The sequence below is a fragment of the Ovis canadensis genome, chromosome 18 (genome assembly GCF_042477335.2).
Source record: "Ovis canadensis isolate MfBH-ARS-UI-01 breed Bighorn chromosome 18, ARS-UI_OviCan_v2, whole genome shotgun sequence".
Taxonomy (NCBI): domain Eukaryota; kingdom Metazoa; phylum Chordata; class Mammalia; order Artiodactyla; family Bovidae; genus Ovis; species Ovis canadensis.
The window spans coordinates 68,329,170-68,343,212 of NC_091262.1; the positions used below are offsets into that span (position 1 = coordinate 68,329,170).

Here is a 14,043-nt window from a genome sequence, read left to right on the forward strand (position 1 = left end):
TATTCGTAATGAAACTTCTCACAAATGTGAAGAAGAAGGCTCTGTTCTAAGGTTATCAGTTGTCAGGTCACGATACCTCTGGTTGTTACTCACAGTAAAGTAGGTTTAGCAAGCCTAACATAAATATTTCTAAATTTGAGGGTTTTTTCTCTTCCTTTTCCCAGGTTTTCATAATTGGTTCTCTAGGATATGGCTCGTACTATTGCCCAAGATGTTTCACATTTAGTCTTCACGGAGATGAAATTTAGGTTGTTCCAAAATAATGATCAACTTATGCCTTTGGTCTAATTTATCAAATGATTATATATTTTATACTAACATGACAATGCGAATGATATGTACAGAAAATATTGTGAAAATAAGATGTATAGCATAGATCTGTTTACAATTAAAATAAATTTCTAGTCTTTCAAATTCCCTTACCTTCTAGGGAGAGGGAATTAAAAACATGGAATAGGATGTATTTAACTATGGATTAACATTTTTAGTATTATCAAGAAAAAACTCTTTTGATTGATATAAACAGAAAGAAAGTTGAGTTGGGGATTTAAAATTACATATGTGATGCAATCTATTTTCAATTGCTTTAAACTGCTTTCTTTAAATAAAATCTAGGCCAGTCACTATAGTGCACCTTGTTTCTATTCAACAGATTTATTCAAATCAATTAAAAAGTTATTGCTATATATCATTAAGTTATTCAAACAAGCAACATAGAAAATATTCAGCCTGTCAATTTTATTAGTAGCTCTTGTTGAATTCTTAATTAGAAAGAGACTAAAATTCACTTGCAAGGTTTTATAATCTGTGCAAATATTTATAAAGCATGAAACTACCTATATGATTAAAGATGAGTTCACATAGTTCTGTAGTACATATTTAAATCTACAACTGGCAGTTTATGGAAGAACAAGGAAAACGGAAAACTGCCTGGCTAAAAGTAGTTTTCAAGAAATAACACATATCCTAAAAATGAACCTATTTTTTATAATTATAAATGGCTTCTTAACAATAGTTCAGAACATTATGGCACTTAAGAATATAGTATGAATTTTTTTTTTTGAGGACAAATATATATTAGTTTTAAAGAGACTATGAAAGAGACAGTGGGCAGTCTTAAAAAAGAAAAAGAAAAATGAAAGAAAAAAATAAGGAAAACAAAATTACTACAGTACCAAAAATGCAAGTACCAACACTCTAACGCAAAGTAACATATTCAAGATTAACGGACATTTACGAAAACATGCAAAACAAAAGGAATTAGTCTGTTCTTTTAAATAAGCTGTCACTTAGTTTATAGCAAACAATTTTACTTTAAAAGATCATTTCTTTAGTCAAAGGAGAACTGAATTAGAACCTTTACTCAAGTAAACATCGAGTTCCAGTTTTCCTCAATAACTTTAAAATATTCAGTTACCTAAGAAATGTAATGCTTAACTGCCTAGTGCTTTATATTTAATGCATATGTTTCTGTTTTTAAGAAGGGCATATAACATCCAGCACAACAAAAAGAGACAAAGTATATCTTTCTTTAAGTCACTATTCAGGAACCATGAAAAGCATAACATAGGCTGCTTGAATAATTTTTGGATGTAAATATTAGTATAATCACCAACATTTTTAATAAGCACAAATGAACCACGCTAGTAAAAATGAAAAATACTATAAAAACATGTCATGCATATTTCATATTTAACATCCAAAAGAACATTGTCACAGCCTTGTAATAGATCCTACAGTTAGCACCATTTTTATATCTGAACACTTTGAAAAAGCAAACAAAAGTCTTAAAAAACTAAAATTATTTTAAGGTTACATGAAAAATCTCAATGTGCACTAAGGGTGGCAACATTTGTCAAATATTTACATCAACAATGGGAAGCCTGCCGTACTGCTATAAAAAAAAATTGGAACGGATATGCTTAACTCTTTCTATCCATGCTTAGCATAGCATAGATGGGTAACTAAATTCATCCAGCATTAACCTGCCCATATAAAAAAGGCATACACAGTAAATATCTGATTGCTTAAACAGGACTCCAAATCATGATAGTAAATGCATTTATCTTGCAAACATTATATCCCCAGCCCTAAAGCCATTTAGCAGGAAGAAAATCCAGGTGATTCACTATGATATGTAATTTACAACCCTTAAAAGTACCGGGGAGGGGGTGGAGGGGGAGCAGCCCTTTGTTTGTTTAAAATGTCTATATCCAACAGACAGCATCAGCAATGTCTAGTCACTCAGTACACTCCAGCATCTAAGCGTCTCTCATCATGGTGCACAACAAGGAGAAGGAAGAAAGCTAAATTTTTTTTAAAAGCAGCAAGGGTTTTTCCACATGTACACTTATGAACATAAAACTATTCTATACTAGTATTAGGGGGGGAAAAAGTGCACAATTCAGTTGGCAAGATCTTTGTTTTTTGTGGGTTTTTTTTTTTTTTTATTACTGATTCACTATGTAATCAAGAGCAATCAAAGCTACTTGTCAGTTCAAAGTACCCAACGAAACTTTGCGTCTTCATGCCATTTTAAGTTAAAAAGAAAGCAGTGTAGCTTTGCAGCTTCAGGAACCTGGGGATCCTCTCATGCGTCACAAGGTTCATCACTACACTATTTCCACAAGTCCACACTAATTAAAGTGCAGTTAGTCCAAAATTGCAGCGACAGTATATCATGCCAGCTGAATCCAGCCATGTATCTGAGATAGGGTCATATTTCTGCACGGTATTCAGGTAAGAAGACCCTGAGTGACCACCAACTACATAAAGGTAGTTATCAATTACTGCAGCACCAACTCCTAGGAAAGGTAGGTTAAAAAAACAGAAGGAAAAATATGTTAACCATGAAGCTGATTTCACACTAAAAGTAAATCTGTATTTAAATGTTTTCTTAAAACACATTTCAGCAATCTATTATTCATTTTACAAGCAACAGAGCAATATGTGCTTACCGGAAAAAAAAGATCCCTTAGTATAAAACAGCTTAAGTACTCCTTCATCTCTTCTCCCCAATCCTACTCTTCCTCTCCACCATAGTTAAATATTAAGACTGTAGTATGTATCTTTCCACAAGCTTTGTTCTCAATTTAAATTTATATTTTTTAAAAAACATTTACTTGTTTTCAAATATATTGACATTTTAAACATATATTAAACTATATAATTTATGCTTTATAAATTCTACTTTATATTCAGTTCTAAAAAGAACAAGGCTACTCAATTATTTTATACTTTCATTGTTTTTGGGCTTTCTCACTCAATGGTACCACAGAAACTCATTATAGTAGATGACTAAAATAGTGCATCCCATTTTCTCTTTTCAATTTCCTTTGTATGTTTATTTTTCAGCAATTTCTTTAATCATAAATGAAAGGGATACTCCTAAAGCATTTCCACCAGTAAAATATTCCTCTTAAAATCACGTGATTTGAGTTTGGGTTCAAGGATAATTTCTTCTTTTCCTCAAAGTATTTATCTTTATGAAACCTGAAGTCCAATCCTTTCCAGATCAACTGTATCTCTTGAGGAAGAGAGAACATTTGAAAGTGAACAGGGAGACCACTGATGTACAGGAAAAAAAAAAAGAAAAAAAAAAACAACAAATAGAACAATTCAAAAATCGTGTGTGTGTGTGTGTGTGTGTGTGTGTGTGTGTATGTAACACATAAAATGACATTTGTTACATGGACAAAAAGAGCTTCTATCAGATACTTTCTGTTATCAGTATTTCTCAAAATGTATTCTACAAGTTTAAAAAAATAACAATATGTGCACTGGCATATTAAAATCACAGTAAAGAAATCTATATAGTTTTGTCTAATCAAGGTGTCTGTCAAGTTCATCATAAAGGTTTTTTCTGGACAAGTCATTTACTGTTATATCCCAAGAAACTACTATTTTAAGAATATCACTATAAAAACATATTGTCCTATATGTTTAGATATTGGGACATTATTATTACCTGTTCTGGGTTCTTTCATTGGTCTGCACACAGTCCACTGATTTTGATGAGGATCGTATCTTTCAATGCTTGACAAATGTGAAACACCATTATGTCCACCCACCACGAAAATAAAGCCTAGCATGACACCCACACCAAAGTGAATCCTTTTATCTGCCATAGATGCAACCATCTCCCAGGAGTCTTTACTTGGATCATAACGCTCCACACTGCAAACATTCACAAAAGAAAGAATTAATTCACATATTCTTTGTGTCACTCTTCCTCCTAAAGCAACTAAAACCCACCAGAGTTTAAAAGTGAAAATGGACAGACATAAAACAAGAGTAGTTTGTTCCAAATATTTATATTTTGCTGATAAAATCGCAGGATAAAAGCTTACCTTGTAGACTGGTGCAATAACAGCCATATCCTACTCCATTATATTGCATGAACAGTAAGGTGTGTGAAGGGCATAGAGCTTTTGAAGTCAGAAAATTTGGATTCAAGCACTAATACATACCCAAAGCTGAGTAAACCCTAGCCCTACTACTTTGGATTTGTGTAATCCTAGATAAGTCACTTCCTCTCATCTGCAAACATGGGGATAATACATCAAGGATTCATGTAAGAATAAAGTCGAATGAGTATGCACGTGAAAGGACTTTGAAAATCACATACTGAACATAGATGTTTCCTAAAGATACCAAGGATCTTCCACACAACTAAGGAGAAGGAAAGATGGTGAGGAGGAAAGAGGATTTTTTTTCTTATAGGTGAATTCATGGTAACTTACTGCAGAACAAACACCACAGATTTCCAAACACAAACTGGCTAATCATAATAATCTGAGTCATTCAGGAGAATTCATTCAGGATTCAGATCAAGTCGTGCAGGATTTAGATCAAGTGTGTATTCCACAGAATTCCTGGCATTTCCAAACTGGATTAGGAAATTCAAATCAAATCAGAATTTCCAAAAGTTTCCCTGGAAAATCCCAGAAGGCCTCTAAGCCTATGCTTTGTCCTGAAGGGGTACAAAGGCGAGTGGGCTGAGCCTATTCTGGTTCTAGCCTAACTTCTCAAGAAAGCCTGAAGCATTTGAGAGTCAGTCTGGAGTTCAGAATAGGGACTAGGCTATAGGCTAGACTAAAAGACTAAACTATAACTATTTCTGAAAGTATACCAGGATAAAAAGAGTAAGAGCAAAATCACCAAACAAGAAGAGTCTAGTGATAAACTTGTAACAAGAACTTAAACTTCAACATCATTATCTCAAAATTAAAGTACATAATCTTTCATCTTACAAATTTCTGCTAGCAGCTTTTCAAATAACACAAATGCATGTCTAGGCTCCAAATACTTTTCCTTCAACTTAAGGAGCAACAAAAAGGAGGAAAAATTTAGTCTGCACAGAAATAAAAATTTATAGATGAAATACTATTGTGTAACTACTTTCTCAGTCTGTTAACAAACCACCACACATTCTTTCATTAAAATGCTTATAATAAGTAAAATACATACCACTATTACAGATAAATACATTAGATTCCAGTAAACTTTTGAGCAGAGTTAAAAATTTTGGGGGAAAAAAATACTATTAGAGATGGTATTTTTAGAACTTCAACTTTCAACAAAGGTTCAGAATTATGATTAATTTTCCATATAAGCAGTCATTTTATACTTTTTCATATCTATTTCTCCTTTATTAAAAGAATACTACAAAACACAGAAATTTCACATTTAAACTCAAGCACAGCTCAGATACATAATGATACATGTATGATTATAGAATAAGAATCCAGAAAGGCATGTTTGAATAAGGTTTAAAGTTTATGATGCATTATAATACCTTAAAAGTGTATAGAAATGACATTTTCACTTTTTTATTCTATTAAGCAGTACAGTAACAAATCATTCACACACATACACCCACATACCCACACATACACACACTTATACATACACATACTATCCCAAATCTAAAGTGATCTAACTTCACCATATTTTCAGACTCGTGAATTTTAAAATCCAGTCCATTTATACTGACTGAATGAATGCAAAATTTAACAAGTGGGAACTGATTTTTAGGTGTGTATTAAATATTCATGTAGATCTATTACAGACATACTCTCATATGGACCTGACTGTTTCCCAAATACCTATTAACATTACTTTAAAATTAGAGTTCATTTATAGGCACAAATCATTTAAAATCCAGAAATCACTGTTAATGATACTTTCAAAAATCCACAAGCATATGCAACTGGACGAAGTTAAATACCTGTTCATGTGGGCAGGACCGTACCCTCCAATGGCATATATCATTCCATCCAGCACTGCTGCAGCAAAACAGCTTCTTGTCGTCGTCATGGGGGCCACAGGTTGCCATTTTCTTACTTTGGGAATATACTTCTCTACAGACTGCAAGTAAGACTGTCCATCATAACCACCTAGAGCATAAAGTTCTCCCGCAAGTACCACTACTCCAAGGGTACTTCGACTCTCATTCATTCTCTCGAGAGAAGTCCAGGTATTTGTATCAGGATTCCAGCATTCTACTGAATTTTCATGTTTTCTGATAGTGATGCCAGGACGCACGTTAGTTTCAATACCACCTATAACATACACTTTTTGGTCTAAAACGCATATTCCAAATTCATAGCGAGGAATGTTTAGGGGAGCCAAACCAATCCAAGAGTCATTCTGAGGAAAGTACATCTCCACACTAAAGAACAAGCAGACAAACATTAAAATTTAAAACATCAAAATGGCCCATAAACAACATCTGGCAAAATAGAAGATACACATATGCTCTGATACAGCTATTGCATTCTTGTGTATCTATTCTACGGAATGCCTAGACAGATTGTTTTGCAAATAGGACACAAATAGAGAAATATTTATAGCAGCACAACACAATCATCTATCAAAAGGAGAATGCATAAACGTGATGTGTCCACCCTATGACTAAGCAATTCCATTCCAAGATATGCATGCAAAAGAAATGCACATATATATATATGTACAATGATGTTCACAGTACCATTATTTTTAATAATCAAAAACTGAAAATAATCCAAATTTTCCATCAGTTATAAAATGGATATGTAAACTGTGCATATCTTGTAACAAAATACTATATAGCAATGAAAACGAACAAACTACAAGTACATGCAACAGCAATGAACCTCACGCATATGATGTTCAGGGAAATAAGCCAAACTGATTCTGTAACACAGTTTGCAGCAGTTACCTTCAGAGAGGACAGGGAGGACCTTAAGGGTGGCTTCTGAGTGTTGGTTATATTCTTTTTGTGAAATGGTTTGTAATGCTTACTTGGTGATAACTCATTGAGCTGTATACTTGGGATTTATGAACTTTTCTATATATGTGGACCATTTCAACTAATTTTTATAGTTATCATATTCATTATAGAAAGAAAATGTTATGTCCACCTACTATAATATCATATACCAGTGAAACTAAATGAACTATTTCCTCATGCAATCTCAATTTTATAAACTTTCTGTTCAATGAGAAAACACGTTCTTGAAGAATACGTATGGTATTATTGCATTTATATACAAAAATTTATAAAACCTAACTATATATTGGGGCATATATGTGACAAAATTACAACAAAATGCAAAGGAATAATCCATTAAAAATTCAGAATAGTGGTTGCTTCTGGGGGAGAGACGGAGATGGTATCAAGGAGGGGCGTAACGGAATTTTAAAGGTATTGTCAGCCCAACCTCAACAATACCAGTTTTAAACTACAATTAAAATGTACACTGAGACTTTTTAAAAGATAAAGAACCCACCAATTGACTTTGATTAAAAAAAAAAAAATCTCCTCTTATTGGAGGAAACTCATTCTACTAAATGTCTGGAAATATTTTAGAATATTAAATATTAAAGAAATATATTAAACATAAACGTTTTCACAAAGCAATCTCAGTTAGGAGAAAAGCAAAGGTAACATCCAGCTATATTTTCAATGTACAAAAGTTATCTGTATAACACAACACTGTTAATCAACTATATCTAATATAAAATAAAAAACAGACTAAAGATACCAGTGGAATGCTCTAAATCATGATTACTATGGGTCTAATTCAATCCACCAGCTACTTTTGTAAACACATTTTATTGGAACCCAGCCATTTCATTTGTTTATGTACTGTCTATGGCCACTCTTGTACTGCAATGACAGACTCAGGTAGTTACAACAGACCATATGCCCACAAAGTTTGAAATAGTTACTGTTTGGCTGGCTCTTCACAGAAAAAGTCTAACAATGCCTATTTATTAGGAAAGAAAGCACCTATTTACTACTGTTGTTAAAAAATATTTACATGAAGGAAATAAATTGCATGGAAATTCCAAGACTTGTATTAGTATCCTATTTTTTATTTCCTTAGTGGTTATTCTGATTAATTGTACTCATTCAGACACATTCTTTTCCCAGTCTGCCTTCATCACATATTCTTAGCTCTCTTCTTTAGCATCGTCTGATATAGCTAGCAGTAATCTGACCTAGTCTGACTCAGAGATGTAAATGATTTCACAAAGAGAAAAAAAAAAGGGCATAAAATGGTAGAAAAGTTCACAACTAAGTAGGATGGATAAAATTTTTGCACTTGGAGGGAGGAGGGGTTGAGAGTGTTACAGAGAATGGAAAAAATCTGATTAAAACAAATAGGTAAGTGTTTTAAGAAGAGAAGAAAAAATAAAAAAGAAGCAGAGAAAGTAAACAGGAAAATAAAACTATTTTAAAAATATTAAAAAATCAGCAAATTTTAAGAGTATACAATCTATTAGTGTGTGTTGTGCTAAGTCGCTTCAGTCGTGACTGACTCTTTGCAATGCTATGGACCATAGCCTGCCAGGCTCCTCTGTCCACGGGATTGTCTAGGCAAGAATACTGGAGTGGGTTGCCATTTCCTCCTCCAGGGGATCTTCCCGACCCAGGGATCAAACCCATGTCACACCCATCCTTTAAAAGCCTTCTATTTACCTATCTAAACAGGCAAACAGTCCAGATTTTCCTCCTACTGCACAGAGTACTTTGGGAGCACAGCGAGGTCGTGTCATCAAGACTGTCTGATGAGACAGTCTGTGTTCTGGCATAAAGTGGTACTTCAGAGCTTCATTCAAAAGATGTTTACAAGTGCGATCATCACGAATAAGATGATTTGCTTCATACAATCTAGTGAGAAACTTAACACTGAGCAACGGTAATCGCACACTGTTAAGTAGCTGAGCTAAGTACTTCTGGCGTTCTTGGACATCATACTTGATCCAAGACTCAAGTGCATAAAAAACAGTCTCTTCAGTAGCTACATTCAAACAGTCATTGGAAACGATTTCATCCAAATCAGCATGCGTGAGCTCAAAAAACTCTTCAGTCTGGCAAACAGCTTCAAAATTCTGGCATATGTATTTAGTGGCTGCCAAATAAAGGTCATGGCAACCATACGTCTCTGCAAAACGAGAAATTCCAATACAATTACCAGGATCAAGTTGGCTTTCAAGAAATGCGCAACATTCTTTCAGGACAAGTTTTATCTGCAGTAGGTTTGCTGCTGGAAGGAGAGATTCAACTGTGTCTTGTGAAATAAAAACAGTCCCTGTATAGGCATATTCCACAATGGCCTGGAGAGCAGTCTCATCAATGCACTGAAACTCAACTTCACTGTTCTCTTTTTCAGAGAGGTTTCCAGTGAACATAGCTTTGAAATATGGGCTGATGCTGGCAAGTACCACTTTGTGAGCATGAATTTTAACATCACCTACTCGAAGAATGACGTCACAGAGTTCGTGATGTTGACGAAGAAGATTCAAGCCTTGTAGAAGTTGTTCAGAATGTAAGTGGGTTAAGTTAGCAAGCATGTAGGTCGGGGATGTGTGGTCCATCTACAGAAAAACAAAAGGCAAGGACAGCTATTTCAAAATAACCTTACAAATGATTCCTTTTTCAAGTAGCACAAAATAAATGAGATTTGTTGTTTATTTGCATGTTTGTTGGTTTTTAAATACCTTATACTACATAGTAGACAGAGGCTTTTAGAGTTATTAATAGAAAGGATGTTAACAATCACTCAACTCTGTTATTATAGATATTAGGAAACAGAGGCTCCAAAATCATAAAAGTCTCTGGACATGGACTTTTGAATCAGAACTCTGCCAACTCTTCTGTTTCCCTTCATTAGATTCAAGTCTGAGCTATCCCTGAAACAAAACACAATTGTGAAGAAAAAAAAAAAACTGCTTAAAGGAAAATTAATTTTGAAACAATGCTTGTAGTTATTTGGCTATTTTTCTCAATAATGATATCAATGTCTGTCAATCTAATCAACAGATACTTTAACTGAAATGCAATTTCATGTTAACTCACATTTACCCAAAGATTCAATAATTATTTTGAAAAAGCATGCTTGAATCGCCAGTCTATGTCTGACGCAGGATACAGCATGCTTGGGGCTGGTGCATGGGGATGACCCAGAGAGATGTTATGGGGAGGGAGGTGGGAGGGGGGTTCATGTTTGGGAACGCATGTAAGAATTAAAGATTTTAAAATTAAAAAAATAAAAAACTGGAAAAAAAGAAAAAGCATGCTGAATTTATAAAGATTCCACTACTGTCAACTGATTCGATGATGACAAAAAATTAATGCGAACACAGTCTGGTACTCTATAGGGGCAATAAGGCTCACTTACTGATCTAGACCATATCAGTTCAAATCCTGATAAGTCTGGATCATACCGACTCCATCTACTTAATACTTAACATCCTGTGCTTCTGGAAGATGAAAAAGAATAAAAATAGAAGAGAAGAGAACAGATGAGACAGGAAAGATGAAGAAAAAGTGAGAGGCAATAAGAATTGGGGTATGTTGAATAACTGCTCTGGCAAAAGACATCCCCAAACTAATCCCTGGAAGCTTTGAATGGTACTTTACATGGCAAAAAAAAAAAAAGACTGTACAGGCGTGGCTGAGGATTTTGAGATGGTAAGATTATCCTGGATTATCTAAGTACAATCACATTTACTTCATAAGAAGGCAGAAGGAGATTTGACACAGACAGAAGAAGGTAAACTGACCACAGCGGCAGAGATTGGAGGGATGCAGTCACAAACCAATTAACCCGGGCGGCCCCCAGAAGCTGGAAGAGGTGAGGCACGCATTCTCCCCTGGAACCTCCAGAGGGCGCACAGCCCTGCCAACACCTTATTTCAGTCCAGCCTTACTAATTTGAGACTTTCGGCCTCTGTGACTGTAAGAGAATCAAGTTCTGTTATTTTAAGCAACTGAGTTTGTGGTAATTTGTTACAGCAGCCATAAGAAGTTAATACACCAATATTTCAGAATGGCTCATAGCAGCTGTTTAGAATAGATGAAAGGAACATAAGGCATCCACACAATACGAACTGTTTCTTTCCTCATTCACTCTTCAAACACAAGTTTCAAGGATAATAATAATAATTCTTAAAAAAGCAAATTAGTTCCTATTTTAAAAGTATCAAATAAATTACAAAATTCTGGACCTTAGTAAATAATATGAATGTTGGTAGGCCGGGGAGAATCTATCACTTCATTCCTGGGGTATTTTTAAGTGAAAATACTCAAATATTAAAACTTTGATCTTCACTAAGAATGTCATCATTTCACATTTGTTTCATCTGAATTTTATAAATGTTAAAAATTTTTGTTAACATGACATTATAACTGATATCACCAACGTCCACTTCTGATCTCTCCAAATAATCCTATATACATCTAACAGAATAATTCTCAATCAGGGTACAGACAAGTCTCAAGAAACTTGTTGGTTTTCCAGTAGGTACTTTATTCCAGAACAGAATATTTCAAGAAAACAGCAACCAGAAGGCATATGTTCAGATCTGGATCTGTTCTTTTTACTTACTATAGTACTGACCTCTTAAACTTATTTAACTTCTTTTTTAAGCCTTCATTTAATAAAAAAAAAAAAAAACTAGTTAATTATCTAGACTAAAAAGAAAAACATGAACAACAGGAAAGGTGAGTAGACACACGCAAAAAACAAAAGGATTAAGAAAGTGGTCCTGGCTACTTCACATCATTAACTTTAGCTTACCTTCAATTTCGTTATCAAAGTGAGATCATATTAATAATGCATGAACGCATGCTAACTCACTTCAATCGTATCTGACTCTTTGAGACCCTATGGACTGTAGCCCCCCAGGCTCCTCTGTCCATGGAATTCCCAAGAATACTGAGTGGGTTGCCATGCTCTTCTCCAGGAGATCTTCCTGGCCCAGGGATTGAACCCACATCTCTTAAGTTTCCTAGCAAAGGCACGCAGGCTTCTTTACCACTAGCACAACCTGGGAAGCCCAATATTAATAATACCTGAACTATACGCACCTCACAAAGTTTTTCAGGATCAAATTAGACAATGCACATGAAAACACAACAAACTGTAAGAATTATGAGTATAGGAGACTATGGTGAGGCAACAGAAACGTAACAGTATCAGTGAAGAACAGGGCCCTTGGAAATACAAGATAATGCATTTTAGTCCTAACTGGGACATATACTATTATATGGAATTGGTACATTTCTAAATCCAAGTATTAATTCTGTCATCCATAAAACAAGAATACAACCATATTTTGAAGAAGGTTACATGAAAATGGTTTTATAAAGTTTCAGTTCAGTTCAGTTCAGTCGCTCAGTCACTCTTTGTGACCCCATGAATCACCAACTCCCGGAGTCTACTCAAACTCATGTCCATCGAGTCGGTGATGCCATCCAGATGTCTCATCCTCTGTCGTCCCCTTCTCCTCCCACCCTTAATCCCTCCCAGCATCAGGGTCCTTTCCAAAGAGTCAGCTCTTCGCATGAGGTGGCCAAAGTATTGGAGTTTCAGGTAATTCAGCATCAGTCCTTCCAATGAACACCCAGGACTAATCTTCTTTAGGATGGACTGGCTGGATCTCCTTGCAGTCCAAGGGACTCTCAAGAGTCTTCTCCAACACCACAGTTCAAAAGCATCAATTCTTTGGTGCTCAGCTTTCTTCACAGTCCAACTCTCACATCCATACATAACCACTGGAAAAACCATAGCCTTGACTAAATGGACCTTTGTTGGCAATGTCATGTCTCTGCTTTTGAATATGCTGTCTAGGTTGGTCATAACTTTCCTTCCAAGGAGTAAGCATCTTTTAATTTCATGGCTGCAGTCACCATCTGCAGTGATTTTGGAGCCCCAAAAAATAAAGTCTGACACTGTTTCCACTGTTTCCCCATCTATTTCCCATGAAGAGGTGGGACCAGATGCCATATCTTCATTTTCTGAATGCTGAGCTCTAAGCCAACTTCTTCACTCTCCTCTTTCACTTTTATCAAGAGGCTTTTTAGCTCCTCTTCACTTTCTGCCATAAGGGTGGTGTCATCTGCATATCTGAGGTTATTGATATTTCTCCTGGAAATCTTGATTCCAGCTTGTGCTTCTTCCAGCCCAGCGTTTCTCATGATGTACTCTGCATATAAGTTAAATAAGTAGGGTGACAATATACAGCCTTGACGCACTCCTTTTCCTATTTGGAACCAGTCTGTTGTTCCATGTCCAGTTCTAACTGTTGCTTCCTGACCTGCAGAGAGATTTCTCAAGAGGCAGGTCAGGTGGTCTGGTATTCCCATCTCTTTCAGAATTTTCCACAGTTGATTGTAATCCACACAGTCAAAGGCTTTGGCATAGTCAATAAAGCAGAAATCGACGTTTTTCTGGAACTCTCTTGCTTTTTCCATGATCCAGTGGATGTTGGCAATTTGACCTCTGGTTCCTCTGCTCGATGTTTTTCTGGAACTCTCTTGCTTTTTCCATGATCCAGCGGATGTTGGCAATTTGATCTCTGGTTCCTCTGCCTTTTCTAAAACCAGCTTGAACATCTGGAAGTTCCTGGTTCACGTACTGCTGAAGCCTGGCTTGGAGAATTTTGAGCATTACATTACTACCGTGTAAGATGAGTGCAATTGTGCAGTAGTTTGAGCATTCTCTGGCATTGCCTTTCTTTGGGATTGGAATGAAAACTGACCTTTTCAGT

The 14,043-nt window shown here is 35.4% G+C and overlaps 1 protein-coding gene across 1 annotated transcript in view; it reads right to left on the bottom strand.

Annotated features, from left to right (window-relative positions):
- Positions 1 to 238: 238 nt before the first annotated feature.
- The window catches only part of KLHL28 (kelch like family member 28), a 34,675-nt gene continuing 20,870 nt past the window's right edge, over positions 239 to 14,043 (bottom strand). Inside the window, exons 2-5 of the mRNA XM_069558786.1 lie at positions 8,969 to 9,867; positions 6,230 to 6,673; positions 3,968 to 4,176; positions 239 to 2,804 (exon numbers count right to left, since the gene is read on the bottom strand). Coding sequence (XP_069414887.1) covers positions 2,641 to 2,804; positions 3,968 to 4,176; positions 6,230 to 6,673; positions 8,969 to 9,867 — 1,716 coding nt within the window. The 3' untranslated portion in view covers positions 239 to 2,640. The remainder of the gene's footprint in view (positions 2,805 to 3,967; positions 4,177 to 6,229; positions 6,674 to 8,968; positions 9,868 to 14,043) is intronic.